The sequence below is a fragment of the Xenia sp. Carnegie-2017 genome, unplaced genomic scaffold (assembly GCF_021976095.1).
Source record: "Xenia sp. Carnegie-2017 unplaced genomic scaffold, XeniaSp_v1 HiC_scaffold_13, whole genome shotgun sequence".
In the NCBI taxonomy this organism is placed as follows: domain Eukaryota; kingdom Metazoa; phylum Cnidaria; class Anthozoa; order Malacalcyonacea; family Xeniidae; genus Xenia; species Xenia sp. Carnegie-2017.
In genome coordinates this window covers 5,127,853-5,153,645 of record NW_025813436.1, presented here as the reverse complement: position 1 = coordinate 5,153,645, position 25,793 = coordinate 5,127,853, and the positions used below count along the sequence as shown (strand labels likewise).

Genomic DNA, 25,793 nt, shown 5'->3' with positions numbered 1-25,793 from the left:
CCTTATCTTGTTGTGTTTGAACTTTGGTGTTGCTTGCTTGTAATAGCTTAAAGTTGCCTTAGGAAATCAATGAATGACATAATGATAGTAAGTTGTCACCGCGTCACCATCATTTCCACTACACAACATGCACGCCGTGCGGACCTGCTTTTTCAAATCTGTAAGTCGCACTTTTTCATGAGACAGCCAAGCGGACGATTGGTAAAATGCACGCGCAATGAAGCAATTAGTAAATTGGCGGAAAATGGCCGAAAACGTGCATCATAAACGAAGATTTGTATAAATGAAAGTTCTGTTTGAAGAGAATGAAGTCTGGTTAGTGTCGGGTCGTGATTTAATTTTATAAACTTAGAGGGGTTAGAGAAGAGGGATTCAACAGAAGATATATAATCAGAGCGGTTTAGTATAATGCCATTTCCCTTATCAGGCTTGAGAATGGCAAATGTTTCGGTTAATTTGAGCAGAATATTTCTCTTCATGCGCCCTAACTTAAATTCTTTTAGGTCTAAATCAATATAATTGTATGTAAAAGAGCGAAGTGAGTTTTTAACCTTATCTTCAACATATCGTCCTTCCTTAAAAGAATCCAGTCTTGAAATTTGTCTCCAGACGTCTTCAGCAATAGCCATTTACTAGTTGGTTCGGTCGAGTGGAAGACCATATCTGAGTCCTAGTTTCAGCACATCTAGTTCATCAGAAGAGAGTGAGAATTTGTCAGGTTCACTATGGTTTCATTAGGGTTTGCGGTGATGCCATCAGTTGTTCGTTTAAGAGAGATTAAGACACAGCTTTTTGATGTTTGGAAGCGATTTTGGTTTTCTCAGATGAGAGCAAACGGTTGATGGAAAAGCATATGAGTTTGCATTTCATCCACGTGGTGCGTTGAAATAGTTGATGTTTAAGATCAGTGGTTTCTGTGGTAAGTTTAGAAAGTGATGTCTTTTTGTCATGAATGGCGTCGTTCAACAGCAAATGTAAATATCGTGCTTGAGTTTTCTTTTTCTTTATGCGTGTGATATTCTTCCATCTTACAAATTTCGGGTAGACTTGATTATTCTTACTCTATTCTGTCTGAGGATGACTTTGAAATAAAGTCGAAAATTTAAAGTTCTGTTTGGTGCGCGCTTTTTGCCTGCTAATATTATTTGAATCCTCACATATTCAATGATATAAGCGGATGATGTCTTACAGAGTGTATTTTGGAGATTACCGGAGGCCCTGACACAAGATGAATTTGAAAAGCTCATAGCTGAGTTTGGTAAGGCGAGAAACATTGAATGGAAGTCTGGCTTTGCCTATGTTGATTACAAGCACGGTTCTGATGCATCAGAAACTGTTCAAAATCTCAATGGGAAGAAAAATCAATGGATATCCTTGTTGAACTGGCACAAAACGGTGTACAAGGGCATGCAGTTGCTGGGCCACGTAATTACACAATACAAAAAGAAGCTCTTGGTATGAAGAAATAAAAAGTCACATGCACTAGAAGGTGTCAAATCAGTAATTATTCATACCAACCACCATAGCTTTATAAATATTGGAAAGTAATTCTGTTGACTTTCACACATTTTAGCAGATTTGGATGTATTCATTTAACCTCATTTGAATAGAGAACTAAGATACACAGAACTACTAAAGGAAGGCAAGAGTAGTTACTAGTTTCAATTTTAAATTCAATGGTCAAAATTTTACAAAGAAATGTAATTTTATTCCATTTATTTTACGAAAATGTAATTTCATTCCATTCTGCAAAAATGTAATTTTATTTCATTCTGTAAAAATGTAATTTTATTCCAAACTTATTAATCCTTATTAGACAAGTAAACTCGCCTTTGTATGTAAGTTTGTCTTTGATGCAATGGTACTTGTTGAATCTACTTTCAATTATAACGATGAGATCATGCTAGTTGAATGGCACGATCATTGGCATTTATGCCACAAATTTGGTATTGTAAATATTTTGTTCTGTCATTGCAAGTAGAACAATTAATAGATTTCTAAAGAAATCGATAGTGCTAACTTTTCTGAGATTTACGACATTGAACTGACTTGCAGGCTGGCTACACAGGGATAAGATGAGCAATAACATATGATGTATAAAGGTACACCTGTATAATGGTAAAGTGTTGATTGCAGTTGATATTTATTTAAATTTCTGATTAAACATCAACATAAAACAATTTGACATACTGTACATCCAAATTGAAGTCTGAACATATGAAACTGTTTTGCACTTCCAATGAAAATTCTACATCATGTAACTTTCATTCTTTAATGAAAATTCTACATCATAACTTGCACTTCCTTAATGAAAATTCTACATCATAACTTGCACTTCCTTAATGAAAATTCTACATCATAACTTGCACTTCCTTAATGAAAATTCTAAATCATAACTTGCACCTTCTAAACTTTAGTTATAATTTTTCAACTCAATCTATATCAATGATCAAAGTTAGCTTATTCATTTCTGATGTGGTTATCAGTCTTAGTAATGTCTAACAGTGAGTCTTTAAGAACAAAATTCTGTCTGTCATCATTTAGAGTTCTATTTGTGCCAATGAGCCCAAATGGGCCTTGTATATAAGTATACTCCTTACATAACATGCTACAAGTTCCTGCATTCTGTAGAGGCCAATTATTCATCGATTAAAGGATTGTACAACAAAAAATGAACTGTTTCTGAGAATTTATCTGTAATTTTACAATAACTTACAATTGGACATTTAATATCCAAGAACATATTGTACAATTGTTAGTATAAATTACAATTGGAAGCAAATTTTAATGAATGGCATAGTATATAAACACATATATTTAAGTTCCATAAGTTCCGTGATATTTATTTTCATAATACCTTTAACAACCTTTGACTCCCTTTCTCAATGTAATTAAGCCATTTCATTTGTTTTTATATAATATATTATGCTGTTGACTTTAACCAACATTTGCTATTTACTTTTATTCAATTATTTTATTATTTTATGTTATACCTTGAGCCCGCAATCTACCAACAAAACACGTGACAAAACAGAGAATCCACGCGATTGTTTATACTTTTCGTGGAATTGTAGTGAAAGTGAAATTCGATTTGGCGATTTCACAATTTTAGGTCTCTGACGAAGGTGATTATGGCCTAGCGTTTATGAACTGGCCAACTGTACGCAATGGATGACAGTAGAACAATTGTCGTTTTAAATCCTCCATCAGGAGTAGGTGAAGATGAGTTCACCACTCACTTTCAGGAGAAAAGTAATGGTGGAGGTGACGTTGATCAGGTTAAACTGGAGAAAGGTGTTGCTTTTGTAATCTTTCACTCTTCGGAAGGTTTGTGTTGACAAATAAATTTATCGAAAGTAAAACTTTATATCAATTATTTAGTGCAGTATGTTTTCTGCCTTTCATAATTGAGCTCAATCATCTGACATTTCATAGTGCACTAACGCAATTCTATTTTGTGAACTTTCGTTTTCACCTATTCACTCTGAACGTTTTTAAGAACGATTGAACGGTCCCAAGCTTGTGTTTCTCTTATGTTAGTTCAAAGTTTGACATGCTGTATTTCTATACAATTTGTAATTCTTGTATCAATAACTCTAGAGTAAAGATGACTGAAAATAAATAGTACAAAGCCTGACAATCCACTAGCTTCCTTCATCACACAACTGTATTTTTTTCATAGATTCTGTAAAAGTCTTAAATCATCCTCAAAAACAAATAATTAAGGGTTGTGAACTTGATGTTCGGTCATACAGTTCATAGTTGAAAACTACTCAGGTATTTATATTTTATGGTTAAATTTTTTTACCAAACTATATGGTCTGTGAGCATGAGTTATGCAAACTGTGCTATACATCGTAAGTATGATTGCTTTCATTTAGGAAAATGAAAACAGTGCCTCTGGCAACAGTGACGACGTTGATTCAGTTCCTACAAAAGATGACGAGGGTAAAGCCACGATCTATGTCAGCGGTCTTAAAGAGTCAACGAATGATGAAATGATAGCACTATTATTTGAAAATAAACGAAGAACTGGTGGATGCGAACTTCGTGATGGGAAAGAAGGATTTGAGCGATTGTCTCCAACCGTAGCTCGTTTGACTTACGTTTCGTCAAAAGGTAGTAGATATAAACTCAAAGGATAAAATATTATATCAATATGTGATTGTTTGTGGTATTGTATATGTTGCTTGAACGAATCTCCTTAGACGCTGAAAACGTGTTGAAAAAGGCCAAAGAAACACCTCTTGTACACGAAGGGAGTCCGCTTCAAGTGACCGCTGACTACGTACCCACTGAGGACCGAAATATATTGATGGTCACAAATCTCAGTCCTGATATCAACGTGGAGACATTGAAGAACTTTGTTGAATCAAAGAAGAATACAGTTGTCTTGAAGATTTTTCTTGGAAAACATGGAAAAGCTGTTGTTATCCTTGAAGAGGAAATTAAAGGTATTTGTGGGTCGGTGATCAAAGATTACAGTACACTTCGATGATTTTAATAGTTCGCACTTTATTTTTGCCTTGATTGAATACTTGTACCACGCCACTGATTATTGCGCAAAATTTGAATGATTTCTAGATGAAGATGATTATAAAGAAAAAAACAGCTCCAAAAATTTGACACTGGGAGGGCGTTTAGTGTCTTTCAAATTTGCTCCACTGACCAAGGGAATAAAGGTGAAGAAAATGCCAAAAAATGCCAATAGCGAGGATGTCAAGTATAAATTTTCTAATCGAAAAACTGGTGGAGATGAAGTCACTAATATGGAGTTTGACCAAAACAACGGAATTGCTAAAATTTTTTTGATAAGTTCATCAGGTATTGAACGTTTTTCTTGGCAACTGTCTTTTTTTTAAAATGATGTTATTTTTTGATAAAATATTGGAATGGCAAGCTGAGCTGGATTTAGGGGAGCCTTGGCTAGAGTGGGTTGCGGTAAGGGTGCTAATTTCCCAACAAAATACTAACATACCAAACATTTAGCCAAAGCAATTGCGAATAGTATTTGATAGAGCACACTTCCATAAATCTACTAATCATATCAAAAAGATATCAGAATTTAACAAAAAAGTCTGACATACACGCGACAAGTAGCCATCAAAAAATAATCAAAACCAGAGCCCTTCCCCCCCTCTAAGAAAAGCATTGTGAATCTATCCCTGATAGCTAGCTTGCAAACTTTAATTTTGAATTCCAATTTCATTTTAGCTGTTTCAAACCTGGTGAAGAAAGATCATGTCATTAAGGACACGTCTTTAACTGTACTGCCATTATATGAAGATTTTGAAGAATTGGACAAACCTGAAAATAAAATAAAAGAATTTCATGGCGACATCTATGCTGACAGTGACGTCATCAACCATGTATTGTTTCATGACATTTGTTACAGTTTGATTTAAAGTCAATGAAATACGATGAAACCAAGTCGACTGTTCATTTTACAAAGGATTTTAAAGAATCCAAAGATGGAGAAGATCTAAATAAAAGGTTGAAAGAACTCTTTGATTCTATTGGAAAGGAAACTTTGACAATTCCTAAAATTGTTTTTGATCAAGTGCAGCAGAATATCCTTAAAAACAAAGATGAATCTGAGATCGATATAAAATTCAAAAAGTCAACTGTTGTTTTTATAGGACGCAAAAAGGATATCAAAATAAAAAGGAAAGATGTGAAAAAGTTGATCAATGAGCTCGCAGCTGAAGCCAAGAAGGAATCTTTTGAGATTATCATAAGCGAAAAAGAAAAATTTAATTTCTTCATTGCCATTGGATATTTCAACGACGTTATGATCGAGTATCCTAACGTAGAAATTCCGGGTATTGAAGGAAGTACCGAAGGAAAATTGACTGTTCTTGGGACAGCTGAAGGCGTGAAAAACGTGAAGTTGAGAGTTTTTGAGGATCTTGATAAAATACACGTTATTAAAATCGAGATGAGTGATCGACAAATTGATTTCTTAAAACGCACAGAATGTAAGATAGCCAACGAAGCATTAAAAAATGACAAGATAATGTTGATTCTTAAAGAGGTTGAAGGCCATGTTGGCGCTAAAGGTTTACAGCCTCAGTTGATGTTCTTGAAGGAGCCTGGTAACGTCGAGGTAAAGTTAAAAAAAAACGAAATTCTCTTCTATAAAAATTATAACGCAGTTAACTTATCAGTGAATATCGCGTAACACTTTCGTTTTCACTATCACTAATCAACATATCTAAATATGGTGTAAACATCTTCTTCAGGCAGCTCACTCCTTTATAAGAAATTTCTTTATTAACTTGAGCTTGATTAGGTGCGTCATTCATGGATGTTGTTATCATACATATAGTTGTATATAGTGCGTAAATATTTTTAATGTCGGTGTCTTGACTAATTAGGAAGAACGAGTTGTTGAAATCATAAAATCGAAAACGTCAGAAAAGTTAGTAAAGATTGATGAAGAAACTGGAAAATTTTTGGCAGAGTCCGACCGTTTATCGATGTTTATAAAAGAGCAATTGAATAACAACAAGGTTTTAATATGCACTGAACTCGCGAATCCAGATAACATCTGGATTATTTGTGAGGAATCTAAGATGAAGGATGTCGAACAAGATTTGAGAAATTTAATTGCCGAAAATAAAATTGACAACGGCGTCTTTAAACCAGTGATATCCGCAAAAGTTCGTTTCCTACAAGAACATCGTTGGGATCATGAACAAAATGCAGGAGTTGAAAAATGAAGGAGTTGATGTTGAAAAAACTGCCGATGCAAGCTCACTTCGAGTGAAGGGATTTCCAAAAGGAAAAAAGAAAATGATAGAATTTCTTGATAAGAAGGCAAGGGAAATTAATTCAAAGGTTAGTATTTCTGGTGTTTTTCTATCGAACAACTCTTTATTTTCAGACAGTTTTGGTTTGTTAATTGAACTTGTCAAGAGATAATTACAAGCTTTTGTATTTGTGACCTCAATGGATCGCAGTGACGTAGAACACGTGATCTTTTCGGTCGCTTTTATGTGGTCGAACATATAAATTTTGAAATATTTTTTCCGAAAAAGCCTGTATATGTGATGTTTGGGTTTCTTTATTTCTGTGAGTATTAAGTTACCTTTAGACCACATGTCCTTGCATTGTAATCCATGAAACTCTGTTAAATGGATTATAGTTAGGTATTAACTAAATCGTGATCCACATGATCTAGTGTGGTTATGTACGTGGTCAATCACTTATCACTTAAAGGTTTTGATCCATGAAAATTTATGGGAATTATTAAAATAATGTCTTTGCTTCACATTTTAGACCTTCCCACTTTCCAAGCCGGGAATGAAGAAACAAATGAGTTTGGATGCAACAAATGCCATCATTAGTGGAATTGAAAAAAAACATAACTGTGTGATTGAGAAAATTATGGCTCACGATCTCGACGAAGCCAAAGATGATTTCGATGTTGCTGAGGATGATCATAAGCCGGATGGAAAATCAGCAATGAATCTTCCATTCGATTCTATGTCTTACGTTAATGATAAAGTTGTAAAAATGACTTCCGGTCAAAGAATCACCATAGCTGTTGGTGACATTGCAAAAGAAAAGGTAAGCTGGCCAGAACGTTGTCAATTTACAGACCTGTTGGAAGAGGGTAAGAGAAATGAGCAAACTGTTGCCCCTGTGATTTTTACTCTCCCTCACTTAATGGTGCTTGCTGCTGATGGACTTGTATTATCTTCTGTAAAATATGTAGTGCATAAATTATACATGTTGTCTCTAGGTTGATGTTATTGTCAATACTACAAATGAAAAAATGAATTTAAATGCGAATCCTGTTGGAAAGGCTTTACTTAACGTTGCGGGGGACGAAATTTTGGAGGAATAGGAATGCAAGAAAGTTGGTGAAATTAAAGTTGGAGGTGTTGTGGTAACTGGAGGTGGAAAACTCAACTGTAAAAGTGTTTATCATGTTCGTTTATCTGAATGGCAACAGGGCAATGGAGCCAAGGTAAACAGAGGAAATTAGATGGTCTTAGTTGACATGCTTTGGAAAAAACAGCCAGCATCATGTTTTAAAATGAGTACTACGAGTAAAATTGAATGATTTGTATTTCATTCTTCTACAATGCATTTTCTGACAACACCATTTGTTTATTTGGGCTTTCGATCTGCAGCGGTTACAACATTGTAAGTCTCAATTCTAACTTTGTATAGTGACGTAGCAAACTCGACAGTTGTGGGTCCTATATATATAGGCATAGTCTGCTGTAGTATGTTCTTTTCAAGTCAATTGTTTTTACGGGTATATAGGAAAATGGTGCCCTCTCCTTTATCGAGCTTGCCACTACTGTTGTAACTTTGTTTGTTACCCTATTCATTTATTCCTTTCACTCGAAGTCTGCAGATTTGCAGGCTACATTCATGCGTCTTCAATCATATAATTTTACATACGCAGGTTCTCAGGTCTATAGTAAAGAATTGTGTCACGAAAGCGAAAGCCAAAACTTCCATTCGATTGCATTTCCGCCATTGGAACTGGAAATTTGAAATTCCCACGGTCGGAGGTTGTTAAAATGTTTTGAAGAAGTCACTTATTTTACTGTGAATCCTCAATCGAAAGTTAATAATGTTCGATTCGTGGCGTACGGTGGAGATAAAGAAACCGTTGATGCATTCTTAGGTTTGTTAAATATTGACGTAGTTTTTTAAAGCGAAGCTTAAGTCAAACATTGATGGTGTTTTATTCGATGCAATAATAAGTATGACCACCAGGCATTGCCTTGGTAACACACTTACAATATTTTTTGTTGTATTCAGGTGCTGTGGAAGAGATGAAGCCTATTTTATCATCAGCAAAACAAATATTCCATCACACGATCTGGGTTTTCCTGGCCAATCACAATCTGAATTTGTACAATCCTTTACACCAAGTTAGGCAACAACAAGTGAAAACCCAGACGGTAGCCTAGAGGTAAAGTTTCCAAAACAAACACCTCGAGTTGAAATCGTCTGCGCTGACATCATCCAAGAAACCACTCAATTGATAATGCACGTGACTAATGAAAACTTCTCGTTGCAAGGGGGGGTCGCCAAGGCTTTGGTCAAAGCTGGTGGTGATAAAATCGAAGAGGAATGCAAAGCCCTTGGAACAGCCCCTCTTTTTTCAATACAGTATACTGGTGCTGGAAAGTTGTTAGTTGATCAAATTGCTCATGTTATAGGCCCTGCGACACCCAGCTATCAAGATCTGAAGAAATGTCTGGACAATTTTTTCGATGATTTGTCAGGAAAAGGCATTACAGATGTATCCTTTTCTGCCATCGGTGCCGGTGCAATGGGTTTCTCGGAAAGGGAATCTGTGACTTTGATATTCGATAATATAAGCCGAATGGCCCTTAGCAAAAATCCAACTCTGAATTTGGTTCGCATCGTGATATTTGAGAAGGGAAAGTTTGATCAATTTAAAGATGCAACGAAAACATATTTTTCATCTGAACCAGACGCAAGACGCAATTCAACAAAAAGTTTTAAAATTTTTAATGTTTTTCGTTCGAAGATATTTGGTAAACCAAAGAGTAGGGTAAAGAATCCTGAAGCGAGTGGTTTGTCAGTCAAGATATTTTCCGATGACATGAAGTTTGTTGAAAGTGCTTGGTCAGACTTTTTAAAAAGAATGGAAAAAAATCTCAAAGAGCATACCATTGGTAATGAAACAATCAAAAAATTTGGCGAGAGTGAAAAGAAAAAAATTCGTGAAGTAGAGCGTAACTTTGATGTCACAATTAAGGTAGACTTCACCAAAGGAGAGGCCTGTATTAATGGTCATGTTTCAGATATCCCTGAAATTACCGACGCATTCAACAATATTATTAAAGAAATTGAAGAAAAAGAAAACAGCATAGGTAGGATCATTTTAAGTGCGAAAACTGTGCGTTAGAAGAGTAAATTTCAATTCTTGCTCAAGTGCAATGGGGGAATTTCGACTTATTAAAATTTAGTGGTATATTTTTTTGAGAAATACGATCGAGTGGGTTGAATGAGTTGAATGCTTTGATCTTGCACTTTTTTTAAGCTATTTCGAATGAATTAATCTTTTTTTTTACACTGCATTTTCAATATTGAACTTTTAAATGTTTCGTTTCGTTTTGTAGTTCCTGACTATTGGGAAACCCCTCCAGACGATAATGTATATCATGCCTTCGAACTTCAACCTAAGAGTGATGAATATATAAAGGTGAAAAACGCATTTGACAAGACCGCAAGCAACGAAATAGTGAAGATTGAAAGAATACAAAACCAGGGTTTATATGAGCTGTATAATGTAAAACGTAAGGCTATGAAAGAAAAATATGGCGACGCAGACTTTGCAGACAAAGAGAAATATCTCTTTCATGGTACTTCGAAGGATAATGTTGAAAAAATTAATTCAGGTGGACTGAACAGAAGCTTTGCTGGAATACATGGTATTGTACTTGGGATGTTTAATTTCTATTTTTTATCTTTTTCATTGAATTCACTCCAATATTTGTTATGTTTTCGTTGGTTATTTTTTAAATCTATAGCCACCGTTTTTGGTAAAGGTGTTTATTTTGCACGAGATGCCAGCTATTCCCTTGGGGAAACATATTCTCCAAAAGATGAAAATGGATTACGTTATGTGTACTACGCTAGAGTTTTGGTTGGTGACTACGCTAAGGGTGATTCAACCATGTTGGTTCCACCATCAAAAAACACCGCAGATCCAAACGAAACCTATGATTCTGTCGTCAACGACACCAAAGATCCTTCAATATTTGTAATGTTTAAAGATTACCAGTATTATACTGAATATCTTATTACTTTTAAGTAACTTAAGTCAATCATTTTAAGATGCACGAAATTTTTCTTCTTTCGATCATGTATTTATTCAAAATGTCTCAATGAACATTTGCATGTGAAGTAGGGATCATAATAAAATGTCCAACATAATCAATCAGTTATTTTTTAGTAGAAGTAAAAAATTCATTGCACCAAAAGCTGTTTAGTAACAGTAATTGTTGAATTATCATATTTACGTTTAATCAATGCACTTATCATAAAGGTTGACTAAGCTGAGATTTATTCCCACCAATAAGTTTCCTGCACATGATTTATTGATTCTGATGTATTTTATTTCCACTGACTTTGCTCAACGTTTATTGCCTATATTCAAACATTCACTTAGAGAAGTATTTGTATTGTGTTTTATATTTTCTGCGCTTCTTACTTCGACAATGTGTATTCCAATGAAAAACAATGCTCAAGTGTTGAGATTTTTTACAGTGTTGTTTTTTCGAGTGATTTTCTCTGTTAATGCAAACGATAGGCATTTCTTGACAGGCGTTCTGATTAGAAGTTTTGAAGGACTTTTCTAATTCCGAAATTTCAAACTTTTCAGAGGAATGCTTACCAAACTTAAAAACGATCCGCGCGCATTCTAGCAGACTTTTGGATATTATTCAAAAAGAAACTTAGTGGTGCCTTATTTTTTGTGATAAGTTGCACTCAGAGGATTAGCACTATAACGTAGATTTTGATTTGGGCTTTATGTGGAAATTGGAATCTTTCGGAGGCCGAGGAAGATTGTTGAGACTTGAACGATCGCGGCAGTCCTCATCTTATTGTGTTTGAACTTTGGTGTTGCTTGCTTGTAAATTGCAATAGCCTAAAGTTGCCTTAGGAAATCAATGAATTACATAATGATAGTAGTCACCGGGTAACCATCATTTCCACTACACAACATGCACGCCGTGCGGACCCGTTTTTTCAAATCTGTAAGTCGCACTTTTTCACTAGACAGCCAGCGGACGATTGGTAAAATGCACGCGCAATGTAGCAATTTGTAAATTGGCGGAAAATGGCGGTTAGCACTATTTTCCACCCAGCAAACCGCCTTTACTTTACACAATCGTTAATAAATTAAAGATGGCGGCTAATGGGAAAGAACCAAAAGCTAAAAGGAACCATGCATGCACTGGTGCTAGTCGTTTTGAGATGGCGAGTAATTTTATATTTTATAATACAGTTTTAATATCAACATATATGAAAATATTTACAGATAAATGTTGCAGTATAAATTTTCATGCAACCAACCTAAGTTATAAACTTATAATCCAGGCTGGAAAATATGTCGTTTTTCGACGATTGTGTAAAATATTATATAAAATATTATATTGTGTAAAATATTAGATTGTGTAAAATATTATATTGTGTAAAATATTATATTTCAAATAAAGGGCGGTTTGCTGGGTGGAAAATAGTGCTAACCGAAAATGGCCGAAAATGTGCATCATAAACGAAGATTTGTATTAATGAAAGTTCTGCTTGGTGCGCGCTTTTTGCTTGCTAATATTATTTGAATCCTCACATATTCAATGGTATAAGCGGATGATGTCTTACAGAGTGTATTTTGGCAGATTACCGGAGGCCTTGACAAAAGTTGAATTTGAAAAGCTCATAGCTGAGTTTGGTATTAAAGGCGAAAAACATTGAATGGAAGTCTGGCTTTGCCTATGTTGATTACAAGCAAGGTTCTGATGCATCAAAACTGTTCAAAATCTCAATGGGAAAGAGGTGTTATGGAACAATATTCTTGTTGAACTGGCACAAAACGGTGCAGGAGGGTATGCAGTTGCTGGGGCCATATGATTACACAATACACAAAGAAGCTTTTAGTATGAAGAAATAATAAGTCACATGCAATCAGAAATTATTCATACCAACCGCCATAGCTTTATAAATATTGGAAAGTTATTCTGTTGACTTTCACACATTTTAGCAGACTTGGATGCATTCATTTAACGTCATTTGAATAGAGAAGTAAGATGACTGAACTTCTAAAGGAAGGCAAGAGTAGCTACTAGTTTCAATTTTAAATTCAATTTTAAATTCAATTTGTCAAAATTTTACATAGAAATGTAATTTTATTCTATTCTGTAAAAATGTAATTTTATTCCATTCTATAAGAATGTAATTTTATTCCATTCTGTAAAAATGTAATTTTATTCAATTCCGTCAATATGTAATTTTATTAGACAAGTAAACTCCCCTTTGTATGTAAGTTTGTCTTTGATGAAATGGCACTTGTTGAATCTACTTTCAATTATAACAATGAGATCATGCTAGTTGAATGGCACGATCATTGGCATGGCCGCCTACAAATTTGGTTATTCTGTGCAAATATTTTGTTTTGTCATTGCAAGTACAAATAATTAATAGATTTCTAAAGAATTCAATAATGCTAACTTATCTGAGATTTAAGTACGTACAGTGGCGTGACTTGCAGGCTGGCTTTGACAAGGGATAAGATGAGCAATAACATATGATGTATAAAGGCAGTGTGCGAATTAGTTCAGAAAAAACGATGTGCAATTTTTTTGACAAAAGTGTTTCTTTAGAGGCATAATCAAATCGATATTACGTTAATTATTATATAGCATTAATTGCTAAATTAATATTTTGGCAAAACAAATTCATGATTTACGACAGTGTTTTTCATTAAAACCACTAATTTTTGCATATCGTTTGAAAAAGTGATGTGCAATTGTTTTCATTATAGCTAAAACAATGTGCAAATTGCACATTGCACACCGTTAATTTGCACACTGTATAAAGGCACATCTGTATAATGGTAAAGTGTTGATTGCAGTTGATATTTATTTAAATTTCTGGATTAAACATCAACATAAAACAATTTGACATACTGTACATCCAAAATTGAAGTCTGAACATATGAAACTGTTTTGCACTTCCTTAATGAAAATTCTACATCATAACTTGCACTTCCTTAATGAAAATTCTAAATCATAACTTGCACTTCCTTAATGAAAATTCTAAATCATAACTTGCACTTCCTTAATGAAAATTCTACATCATAACTTGCACTTCCTTAATGAAAATTCTACATCATAACTTGCACTTCCTTAATGAAAATTCTACATCATAGCTTGCACCTTCTAAACTTGAGTTAAGATTTTTCAACTCAATCTATAAATTGTAATGATCAAAGTTAACTTATTCACTTCTGATGTTGTTATCAATCTTAGTAATGTCTAACAGTGAGTCTTTAAGAACAAAATTTTGTATGTCATCATTTGGAGTTCTATTTGTGTCGAAGAGCCCAAATGGGCCTTGAATATAAGTATATTCTTCCATAACATGCTACATATTCCTGGATTCTGTAGAGGCCCATTTTCATTGATTAAAGGATCATTCAACAAAAGATGAGCTGTTTCTGAGAATTTATCTTAATTTTACAATAACTTGTTAACAATATGGCTTGATTTGCAATTGACATTTAATATTCAACAACATATTGTACAATTGTTCGTAGAAATTACAATTGCAAATTGTAATGAATGACATAATATATAAACACATATATTTAACTTCCACAAGTTCCATGATATTTATTTTCATAATACCTTTAACAACCTTTGACTCCCTTTCTCAATGTATTTAAGTCATTTCATTTGTTTTCGTATAATATATTATGCTATTGACTTTAACCAACATTTGCTATTTACTTTTATTCAATTATTTTATTATTTTTATGTTATACTTTGAGCCCGCAATCTACCAAGAAAACACGACAAAACACAAAATCCAGATGATTGTTTATACTTTCGTGGAATTGTAGTGAAAGTGAAATCGATTTGGCAATTTCACAATTTTGTCTCTGACAGAGGTGATTATGGCCTAGCGTTTATGAATTGGTCAACTGTACGCAATGGATGACAGTAGAACAATTGTCGTTTTAAATCCTCCATCAGGAGTAGGTGAAGATGAATTCACGATTCACTTTCAGAAGAAAAGTAATGGTGGAGGTGACGTTGATGAGGTTAAACTGGAGAAAGGTGTTGCTTTTGTAATCTTCGACTCTTCAGAAGGTTTGTGGTGACAAATAAATTTATCGAAAGTAAAAGTTTATATCAATTATTTAGTGCAGTATCTTTTCTGTCTTTCGTAGTTGAGCTCAATCATCTGACATTTCATAATGCACTAACGCAATTCTATTTTGTGAACTTTCGTTTTCACTTATTCACTCTGAACGTTTAAAGAGTGATTGAACGGTCCCCAGCTTGTGTTTCTTTTATCTTAATTCAAAGTTTGACATGCTGTATGTCTATACAATTTGTAATTCTTGTATCAATAACTCTAGAGTAAAGATGACTGAAAATAAATGGTACGAAGCCTGACAATCAACTAGCTTCCTTCATATCAATGCTGTATTTTTTTCATAGATTCTGTAAAAGTCTTAAATCATCCTCAAAAACAAATAATGAAGGGTTGTGAACTTGATGTTCAGTCATACAGTTCATGGTTGAAAACTACTCAGGTATTTATATTTTATGGTTATATTTTTTACCAAACTATATGGTCTGTGAGCACGAGTTATGCAAACTGTGCTATTCATTGTAAGTATGATTGCTTTCGTTTAGGAAAGTGAAAACAGTGACTTCGGAAACAATGACGACGTTGATTCAGTTCCTACAAAGGATGACGAGGATAAAGCCACGATCTATGTCAGCGGTCTTAAAGAGTCCATGAATGATGAAAGAATCACACTATTTTTTGAAAATAAACGAAGAACTGGTGGAGGTGAACTTCGTGATGGGAAAGAAGGATTTGAGCGATTGTCTCCAACCGTAGCTCGTTTGACTTACGTTTCGTCAAAAGGTAGTAGATATAAACTCAAAGGATAAAAAATTATATCAATATGTGATTGTTTGTGGTAATGTATATGTTGCTTGAACGAATCTCCTTAGACGCTGAAAACGTGTTGAAAAAGGCCAAAGAAACACCTCTTGTACACGAAGGGAGTCCCCTTCAAGTTACCGCTGACTACGTACCCACTGAGGACCGAAATATATTGATGGTCACAAATCTCAGTCCTGATATCAACGTGGAGACATTGAAGAACTTTGTTGAATCAAAGAAGAATACAGGTGTCTTAAAGATATTTCTTGGAAAACATGGAAAAGCTGTTGTTATCCTTGAAGAGGAAATTAAAGGTATTTTACTTCGATGATCAAAGACTACAGTACACTTGGATGATTTTAATAGTTTGCACTTTATTTTTCGCTTGACTCAATACTTGTACCACGTCATGGATTATTGAATAAATTTTGAATGATTTCTAGATGAAGATGATTATAAAGAAAAAAACAGCTCCAAAAATTTGACATTAGAAGGGCGTTCAGTGTCTTTGAAATTTGCTCCACTGACCAAGGGGATAAAAGTGAAGAAAATACCAAAAACCACAACTAAAGATGTTGTCAAATACAAATTTTTAAATCATAGATTTGATGGAGGTGAAGTCATCAGTATGGATTATGATCAAAATAACGGAATTGCCGAACTTTTTTTTGAAAGTTCGTCTGGTATGTCAACTTTCTTTTTGTAACCGTCTTTACTTTAAAAGGATTTAATTTTTGATTAAATATTGAATTAGCTTTGTAGTATACCAACTTTAAATGTGAACCTCATGCGTCATGATCTATAGATACTTAAAAAGATCCTTTGATTTGGTATTGCTCAACTTGCGTTTCATATGAAAATTGACATAATGGGGCTGAACTTGAATTGAAATTTCATTTTAGTTGTTTCCAACTTGGTGAAGAAAGATCATTTCATTAAGGAGACATCTTTAACTGTGCTGCCTTTATATGAAGATTTTGAAGAATTAGATGAACCTGAAAACAAAATAACAGAATTTCATGGCGGCATCCCTTGTGAAAGCGACGTCGTTGACTATATGATTCGTCATCACAATATGTCTCAGTTTGATTTAAAGTCAGTGACATACGATGAAACCATGTCGACTTTTCATTTTACAAAGGATGTTGAAGATCCTAAGGATGGAGAAGATCTAAGTAAAAGGTTAAAAGTATACGTTAATTCTTTTGGAAAGGAAACGTTGGTAATTCCCACAGTTGTTTTCGATCAAGTGAAGCTGAAGGTTCTTGAAAACAAAGTTGAATCAGAAATCGAGGTAAGATTTGAGAAGCCAAACGTTGTTCTTTTTGGACTCAAGGAAAAAATCACGATGAAAAAGAAAGACATCGAAAAATTGGTCGATGAGCTCACATCTGCCGCCAAGACGGAATCCGTTAAAATTACGGTAAGATATAAAAATGTTTAGTAATAGAAATCATATTTGAAAACTGTTCTGGTAATTTTCGTGTGGTTATTTTTACCTATATGTATCGTCTTTGAACACAAGTTTTGCAAACTCTACAGTTTATTACATGCACTCTTGGAATCAAACTATTCATTTTACCGCGCAGTTTATCTTATGCGTAATTGTCTCCAACAAAAGGAAAATGCAAAACATTGCCTTCGGCAACAATGACGACGTTGATTCATTTTAGGCAGAAATTGATAAAGACAAAAACAAAATTTGTGTTAGTGGTTGTAAAGAGTCCTGCACCATAGACTCAATTACAGTACTTGTTAAAAGCAAACGAAAATGTGGTGGAGGTGAACTTTGTGAGGGAAAAAAAGGATTTACGCGATTGTCTCCAACCGTAGCTCGGTCGACTTTCGTTTCCTCAGAAGGTAGTGATATAAACTTATAGGATAAAAAATTATATCAATATGTGATTGTTTGTGGTAATGTATATGTTGCTTGAACGAATCTCCTTAGACGCTGAAAACGTGTTGAAAAAGGCCAAAGAAACACCTCTTGTACACGAAGGGAGGCCACTTCAAGAGAGCACTTACTACGTACCCACCGAGGACCGAAGTATATTGATGGTCACAAATCTCAGTCCTGATATCAACGTGGAGACATTGAAGAACTTTGTTGAATCAAAGAAGAATACAGTTGTCTTGAAAATTTTTCTTGGAAAACATGGAAAAGCTGTTGTTATCCTTGAAGAGGAAATGAAAGGTATTTGTGGGTCGATGATCAAAGATTACACTACACTTCAATGATTTTAATAGTTTGCACTTTATTTTTGCCTTGATTGAATACTTGTACCACGTCATGGATTATTGAATAAATTGTGAATGATTTCTAGATGAAGATGATTATAAAGAAAACAACAGCTTCAAAATTTTGACATTAGGAGAGCGTTCATTGTCTTTGAAATTTGCTCCACTGACCAAGGGGATAAGAGTGAAGAAAATACCAAAAACCACAACTAAAGATGATGTCAAATACAAATTTTTAAATCATAGATTTGGTGGAGGTGAACTCATCAATATGGATTATGATCAAAATAACGGAATTGCCGAACTTTTCTTTGAAAGTTCGTCTGGTATGTCAACTTTCTTTTTTTAACCGTCTTTACTTTAAAAGGATTTAATTTTTGTTTAAATATTGAATTAGCTTTGTAGTATAGCTACTTTAGATGTGAACCTCATTCGTCTTGGATCAATAGATACTAAAAGACCCTGTGATTTGGTATTGCTCAACTTGCGTTTCATATGAAAATTGACATAATGGGCTGAACTTGAATTGAAATTTCATTTTAGTTGTTTCCAACTTGGTGAAGAAAGATCATGTCATTAAGGAGACATCTTTAACTGTGCTGCCTTTATATGAAGATTTTGAAGAATTAGACGAACTTGAAAGTAAAAAATAAAAGAATTTCATGGCGACATCTATGGTGACAGTGACGTCATCAACCATGTATTGTTTCATGACGATATGTCTCAGTTTGATTTAAAGTCAATGAAATACGATGAAACCAAGTCGACTTTTCATTTTACAAAGGATGTTAAAGATCCCAAAGATGGAGAACATCTTACCAAGGTTGAAAATATTTGTCGATTCATTTACAAAGGAAACTTTAACGATTCCTACATTTGTATATGATCAAGTAAAGCAGGATGTTCTTAAAATAGAGAATGAATCTGAGATCGAGGTTAAATTTGAAAGTCCGGCATTGTCTTATCGGACGCAAAATCGATGTCAAAATAAAAGAAAGATATTCAAAACTGGTTGATAAACTCTACTGTGCCAAGAAGGATTCCCTTGATATTGAGATAAAAGATAAAGAGAAGTTTCATTTTTCATTGCCATTGGATATTTCAAAGACCTGTTGATCGAGTTTCCAGGTGTGGAAATTCCTGGTATTGGAGGGAGTACCAAGTAAATTGACTGTTCTTGGGACAGCTGAAAATGTAAAACATGAAGTTGAGAGTTTTTGAGGATCTTGATAAAATACACGTTATTAAAATCGAGATGAGTGATCGTCAAATTGATTTCTTAAAACGCACAAAATGTAAGATAGCCAACGAATCATTAAAAAATGACAAGATAATGTTGGTTCTTAAAGAGGTTGAAGGCGTTTTTGGCGCTAAAGGTTTGCAGCCCCAGTTGATGTTCTTGAAGGAGGCTGGTAACGTTGAGGTAAAGCAACAAATACGAAATTCTCTTCTATAAAAATTATACCGCAGTTAACTTATCAGTGAATATCGCGTAACACTTCTTTCACTATCACTAATTAACATATCTCAATATGGTGTAAACATGCTTCTTCAGGCAGCTCACCTCTTTATAAGAATTTTTTATTAACTTGAGCTTGATTAGGTGAGTCATTCATGCACATAATGCGTAAATATTTTTAATGTCGGTGTCTTGCCAATTTAGGAAGAACGAGTTGTTGAAATCATAAAATTGAAAACGTCAGAAAAGTTAGTAAAGATTGATGAAGAAACTGGAAAATTTTTGGCAGAATCCGACCATTTATCGACGTTTATAAAAGAGCAATTGAATAAAAACAAGGTTTTCATATGCACTGAACTCGTGAATCCAGATAGCATCTGGATTATTTGTGAGGAATCTAAGATGAACGATGCCGAACAAGATTTGAGAAATTTAATTGCCGGAAAAAAAATTGGCAACGTCGCCTTTAAACCAGAGATATCCGCAAAAGTTCGTTTCCTACAAGAACATTGTTGGGACAAAATTATGAACAAAAAGCAGAAATTGAAAAATGAAGGAGTTGATGTTGAAAAAACTGCCGATGCAAAGTCGCTTCGAGTGAAGGGAACTCCAAAAGGAAAAAAGAAAATGATAGAATTTCTTGATAAGAAGGCAGAGAGAATTAATTCAAAGGTTAGTATTTCTGGTGTTTTTCTTTCGAACAACTTTTGATTTTCTTTATTTCCGACAGATTTGGTTTGTTAATTAACTTGTCAAAAGATAATTACAAGCTTTTGTATTTGTGACCTTTTCGGTGCTTTATGTGGTCGAACATATAAGTTTTGAAATAATTTTTCCGAAAAGTTTGGGTTTTTATTTCTGTGAGTATTAAGTTACGTTTAGACCACATGTCCTTGCATTGTAATCCATAAAACTCTGTTAAATGGATTATAGTTAGGTATTAACTAAATCGTAATTCGAATCCTGTTGAGTCACCTGAATTTTTCAGGTTCATGAGACAATTGCTTAAATTGTCCAGCAAAGTGCGAAGATCATATCTTCATTTAATTTCATTTAATAATCTAGTGTTGTTATATACGTGGTCAATCACTTATCACTTAAAGGTTTCTGATCAATGAAAATTTGTGGGAATTATTAAAATAATGTCTCCTTCACATTTTAGACCTTCCTCTTTCCAAACCGGGAATGAAGAAACAAATGAGTTTTCATGCAACAAATGCCATCATTAGTGGAATTGAAAAATCATAACTGTGTGATTGAGAAAATTATGGCTCACGATCTTGACGAAGCCAAAGATGATTTCGCTGCTGCTGAGGATGATCATAAGCCGGATGGGAAATCATCAATGAATCTTCCATTCGATTCTATGTCTTACGTTAATGATAAAGTTGTAAAAATGACTTCCGGTCAAAGAATCACCATAGCTGTTGGTGACATTGCAAAAGAAAAGGTAAGCTGGCCATATCATTGTCAATTTACGGACCTGTTGGAAGCGGGTAAGAGAAATGAGCAGACTGCAACCCTTGGGATTTTTACTCTCCCTCACTTAATGGTGCTTGCTGCTGATGGACTTGTATTATCTTCTGTAAAATATGAAGTGCATAAATTATACATGTTGTCTCTAGGTTGATGTTATTGTCAATAGTACAAATGAAAAAATGGATTTAAATGGCAATCCTGGTTGAAAGGCTTTACTTAACGTTGCGGGGGACGACTTTTTGGAGGAATGCAAGAAAATTGGTGAAATTAAAGTTGGAGGTGTTGTGACAACTGGAGGTGGAAAACTCAACTGCAAAAGTGTTTATCATGTTCGTTTATCTGAATGGCAACAGGCGATGGTGCCAAGGTAAATGAGAAAATTAGATGATCTTAGTTGACATGCTGGAGAAAACAGCCAGCATCATGTTTTAAAATGAGTAGTATGAGTAAAATTGAATGATTTGTATTTCATTCTTTATAATGCATTTTCTGACAACACATTTGTTTATTTGGGCTTTCTGATCTGCAGCGGTTACAACATTGTAAGTCTTAATTGTAACTTTGTGTAGTGACGTAGGAAACTCGACAGTTGGGGTCCCATATATATAGGCATATTCTGCTGTATTTCTTTTCAAGTCAATTGTTTTTTACGGGTAATATAGGAAAATGTTGCACCTCTCCTTTATCGAGCTTGCCACCCTACCGTTTTAACTTTGTTTGTTACCCTATTTATTTATTCCCTTTCACTCGTAGACTGCAGGTTGGCAGGCTACATTCATGCGTCTTCAATCATATAATTTTGCCCATACGCAGGTTCTCAGGTCTATATAAAGAATTGTATCAACGAAAGCGAAAGCCAAACTTCCATTCGATTGCATTTCCTGCCGTTGGAACTGGAAATTTGAAATTCCCACGGTCGGAGGTTGTTAAAATGTTTTTTGAAGAAGTCACTTCTTATTTTACTTTGAATCCTCAATCGAAAGTTAATAATGTTCGATTCGTGGCGTACGGTGGAGATAAAGAAACCGTTGATGCATTCTTAGGTTTGTTAAATAATGATGTAGTTTTAAAGCGAATCTTAAGTCAAACATTAATGGTATTTTATTCGATGCAATAATAAGTAAGACCACCAGGCATTGCCTTACACACTTACAATATTTTTGTTGTATTCAGGTGCTGTGGAAGAGATGAAGCCTATTTTATCAGCAACTAAAACAAATATTCCATCACACGATCTGGGTTTTCCTGGCCAATCACAATCTGAATTTGTACAATCTTTACACCAAGTAGCGCAACAACAAGTGAAACTCAGACGGTAGCCTAGAGGTAAAGTTTCCAAACAAACACCTCGAGTTGAAATCGTCTGCGCTGACATCATCCAAGAAACCACTCAATTGATAATGCACGTGACTGATGAAAACTTCCCTGCTGGGTAATGCCAAGGCTTTGGTCAAAGCTGGTGGTGAAAATCGAAGAGGAATACAAACCCTTGAAAGCCCTCTGTTTTCAACACAGTATACTGGTGCTGGAAAGTTGTTAGTTAATCAAATTGCTCATGTCATAGGCCCTGGGAAACCCAGCTATGAAGATCTGAAGAAATGTCTCAAAAATTTTTTTGATGATTTGTCAGGAAAAGGCATTACAGATGTATCCTTTCGCCTACATCGGTGCCGGTGCAATGGGTTTCTGGAAAGGGAATCTGTGGCTTTGATATTCGATAATATAAGCCGAATGGCCCTTAGCAAAAATCCAACTCTGAATTTGGTTCGCATCGTGATATTTGAGAAGGGAAAGTTTGATCAATTTAAAGATGCAACGAAAACATATTTTTCATCTGAACCAGACGCAAGACGTAATTCAAAAAAAAGTTTTAAAAGTTTTAAAAGTTTTAAATTTGGTAAACCAAAGATTAAGGTAAAGGATCCTGAAGCAAGTGGTTTGTCAGTCAAGATATTTTCCGATGACATGAAGTATGTTGAAAGTGCTTGGTCAGACTTTTAAAGAGAATGAAGAAAATATCGTAGAGCATACCATTCGTAATGAAACAATCAAAAATTTATGAGAGTGAAAAGAAAAAAATTCGTGAAGTAGAGCGTAACTTTGATGTCACAATTAAAGTAGACTTCACGAAAGGAGAGGCCAATGGTCATGTTACAGATTCCCTGAAATTATCGCTGCATTGGGCGATATGTTTAAAGAAAAGAAAAAGAAAACAGCAAAGGTTTCCTTCACATGATATAATGATTCTGATGTATTTTAGTTCCACTGACTTTGGTCAAACGTTTTTTGCCTATATTCAAACATTCACTTAGAGAAGTATTTGTATTGTGTTTTATATTTTCTACACTTCTTACTTCGACAATGTATATTCCAATTATAAAAATGCTCAAGTGTTGAGATTTTTTACAGTGTTGTTTATTCGAGTGATTTTCTCTGTTAATGCAAACGATAGGCATTTCTTGATAGGCGTTCTGATTAAGTTTTGAAGGACTTTCTAATTCTGAAATTTCAAACTTTTCAGAGGGATGCTTACCAAACTTAAAACGAACATTTCCACTACACAACCGTCACCATCATTTCCACTACACAACATGCACGCCGCGCGGACCCGCTTTTTCAAATCTGTAAGTCGCACTTTTTCACTAGACAGCCAGCGGACGATTGGTAAAATGCACGCGCAATGAAGCAATTAGTAAATTGGCGGAAATGGCCGAAAACGTGCATCATAAACGAAGATTTGTATAAATGAAAGTTCTGCTTGGTGCGCTTTTGCCTGCCAATATTATGAATCCTCACATATTCAATGATATGATGATGTTTACAGAGTGTATTTGGCAGATTACCGGAGGCCCTGACACAAGATGAATTTGAAAAGCTCATAGCTGAGTTTGGTAAGGCGAGAAACATTGAATGGAAGTCTGGCTTTGCCTATGTTGATTACAAGCACAGTTCTGATGCATCAAAAACTGTTCAAAATCTCAATGGGAAAGAGGTTGGCGGTAACAATATTCTTGTTGAGCTGGCACAAAACGGCGCAGGAGGGTATGCAGTTGCTGGGGCCATGCCATTACGTTCACGGAAAACCCCTGCCCTCAAGGCCTGTGCGTACCCCTCATCGAATACGCATTGAAAACCTGTCCAGTCGGGCTCGGTGGATGGAGCTGAAAGAGTTGGTATCTTTAGCTGGAGAGGTGATGTTCGCAGACACGCACAAACGAAAGACAGGCGAAGGTATAGTGGAATTTGCATCAAGAAAAGATTTAGAGGAAGCAAAGATGTTTCATAACACCAAATTTTATGGTAGAACAATCAAACTGTATGACGAGTCCCCAGGGGCTAGGTCAAAATGATAGTAACGATAAGTCGCCCCCTCTCGTCATCATTCAAGAAAGAAGAGGGGAGGAGCTATTCAAAATCACCTTCTCCGAGAAGGGAATCTAGGCATGGGTCCCGATCAGCTTCATCGGAAATCATCCAAGTCAAAATCAGAGCCATCTGGATCTCGCTTCTAAGAACAGATCACGCCACGTTCAAAAAGAGATCCAGGTCAAAAGAAAGGAAGAGTTCATCAAAGAAAAGATACTCCAGGTCCAACAGCCCACAAAGCAATTCTCACAAGAAGTCCAAAAGTCCAAGCATTCCCATTCACTTAAAAACAAAGATAGGAGAAGTCTTCGAACTCACATTCGGCTCTGAAAAGAATAGCAAAGAAAAAATCAAAGACAAAAATCAAAGCTATTCTGTCTAGGTCATCCTCAGATAGCGAAAAGTCAGAGTAGATTTTAAATATTTTAAGCGTACCCCACGAATGTATTCTCATGCAAACAAGTCTCAATTTTTCAATGTTTCATGTATTCTTGTATAAATAAAGGTATATTTTGTGGTATTGTACACTTATGAGGCTCTGGTATGTGTCACCACTTTAGCATGCATTTCAATGAAACATGGTCCATACCTATGACAAAAAAGTAGTCTCCGTTTATGTATTTTACATTGACATGCTCCTAAGTATGCTATTGATTGAAGACTTTAGATCTGTTTTCGTCACTTTTAGCTTTGTTTCTAGTACTGCTTGCATTGTTGTAATGCTCTCGTGATATATCTCTGAAAGCTTCACGGTAATTATCTTTGACCGTGTTATAAGACTTCTTAAATGATTTTTTGCTGCTAATCTTCAGGTCTTCGATCCTTCTTGACAAGTCATCATAACAGATTGTCATTTCATCCCTCATTTGACCTGATTTGTCATTAATTGAAGATAATTCTTTGGTGGTTGCCTGAGTCCATACTTGATATTCCTCAGCAAATTTTCAATTCAACCTCAAGTTTCTTCAAAGAATCCAAACAGTTCTTTACTTCAACACCAGAAGTTGCTTCAATAAGTTCACGATTCCTTATTTCCTCAAATGCACCTTTGTTTATTTTTTGAACACTTTCAAGTCTCCTCAACTGTTGCTATCTTTGAATAAATATCATCCTTTAACAGTTTTAACTTACTGACCAAGGATGTCATCTGACTTTCACATTTTGAATCTGCATTCTCCTTGTCCATAGAAACAGAGTCGATTTTCACTTTTAACTCATTCACATGTCTTCTCAAGTCGCTAATGTCCCCAGAAAGCTTGTTTAGTTCACCATTCACTTTGATCGCATTTAAATGGGCAAAATTGAGTCTATTCCACAGGTCGTTGGAATTTAATGCTTCAAAGTTCCTTTCATGCGATCTTTGATGTTGATCAACTTCACCTTGATTCATCACTTTCACTTGTAATTGCGAAATCTCATTACCAAGCTTTTGCATGTTTGATGTCAGCATTTCCACATGATCTTGCAAGGCATTGCGTTCCCGTTTCTCTATTTCAAAAACACGTTCGAGAAATTTCAGTTTATCCATAATATAATCCACTGAGTCTTCATTCCTATCTCTTGATGC

The 25,793-nt window shown here is 34.9% G+C and overlaps 4 protein-coding genes across 4 annotated transcripts; all 4 read left to right on the top strand.

Moving 5' to 3' along the window:
• The first annotated feature begins 5,376 nt into the window (after positions 1-5,376).
• Positions 5,377-6,744, top strand: LOC124449665. The gene is made up of 3 exons (XM_047000617.1): positions 5,377-5,493; positions 5,640-6,106; positions 6,378-6,744. The coding sequence occupies exons 2-3, from the start codon at positions 5,792-5,794 to the stop codon at positions 6,720-6,722; spliced, it is 660 nt and encodes a 219-aa protein (XP_046856573.1). The 5' UTR covers positions 5,377-5,493; positions 5,640-5,791; the 3' UTR covers positions 6,723-6,744.
• Positions 6,745-14,660: 7,916 nt separating this feature from the next.
• On the top strand, positions 14,661-18,738 carry LOC124449603. Its single transcript, XM_047000545.1, has 10 exons — positions 14,661-14,873; positions 15,228-15,322; positions 15,426-15,663; positions 15,753-15,998; positions 16,128-16,367; positions 16,587-17,107; positions 17,358-17,544; positions 17,633-17,878; positions 18,009-18,248; positions 18,466-18,738. Exons 1-10 carry the CDS (start codon positions 14,714-14,716, stop codon positions 18,573-18,575), a joined length of 2,283 nt encoding a protein of 760 aa, XP_046856501.1. The 5' UTR covers positions 14,661-14,713; the 3' UTR covers positions 18,576-18,738.
• Positions 18,739-19,124: 386 nt separating this feature from the next.
• On the top strand, positions 19,125-20,621 carry LOC124449656. The gene is made up of 3 exons (XM_047000604.1): positions 19,125-19,345; positions 19,586-20,053; positions 20,544-20,621. Exons 1-3 carry the CDS (start codon positions 19,178-19,180, stop codon positions 20,568-20,570), a joined length of 663 nt encoding a protein of 220 aa, XP_046856560.1. The 5' UTR covers positions 19,125-19,177; the 3' UTR covers positions 20,571-20,621.
• Positions 20,622-22,273: 1,652 nt separating this feature from the next.
• LOC124433273 (serine/arginine-rich splicing factor 5-like) lies at positions 22,274-24,703 on the top strand. Its single transcript, XM_046983034.1, is given in 4 exon segments — positions 22,274-22,774; positions 23,685-23,951; positions 23,953-24,201; positions 24,204-24,703. Coding segments are annotated over 4 exon segments (1,422 nt in total). The 3' UTR covers positions 24,609-24,703.
• The last annotated feature ends 1,090 nt before the right edge of the window (positions 24,704-25,793 follow it).

Coding starts and splice junctions, on each gene's coding strand:
- LOC124449665 (XM_047000617.1), top strand. CDS start 5,792: ATGATCGAGTATCCTAACGTAGAAATTCCGGGTATTGAAGGAAGTACC. Junction 6,107..6,377: donor AGGAGCCTGGTAACGTCGAG/GTAAAGTTAAAA, acceptor TTGACTAATTAG/GAAGAACGAGTTGTTGAAAT.
- LOC124449603 (XM_047000545.1), top strand. CDS start 14,714: ATGGATGACAGTAGAACAATTGTCGTTTTAAATCCTCCATCAGGAGTA. Junction 16,368..16,586: donor TTTTTTTGAAAGTTCGTCTG/GTATGTCAACTT, acceptor ATTTCATTTTAG/TTGTTTCCAACTTGGTGAAG. Junction 17,879..18,008: donor CCTTGAAGAGGAAATGAAAG/GTATTTGTGGGT, acceptor AATGATTTCTAG/ATGAAGATGATTATAAAGAA.
- LOC124449656 (XM_047000604.1), top strand. CDS start 19,178: ATGAGTGATCGTCAAATTGATTTCTTAAAACGCACAAAATGTAAGATA. Junction 19,346..19,585: donor AGGAGGCTGGTAACGTTGAG/GTAAAGCAACAA, acceptor TTGCCAATTTAG/GAAGAACGAGTTGTTGAAAT. Junction 20,054..20,543: donor CAGAGAGAATTAATTCAAAG/GTTAGTATTTCT, acceptor TTCACATTTTAG/ACCTTCCTCTTTCCAAACCG.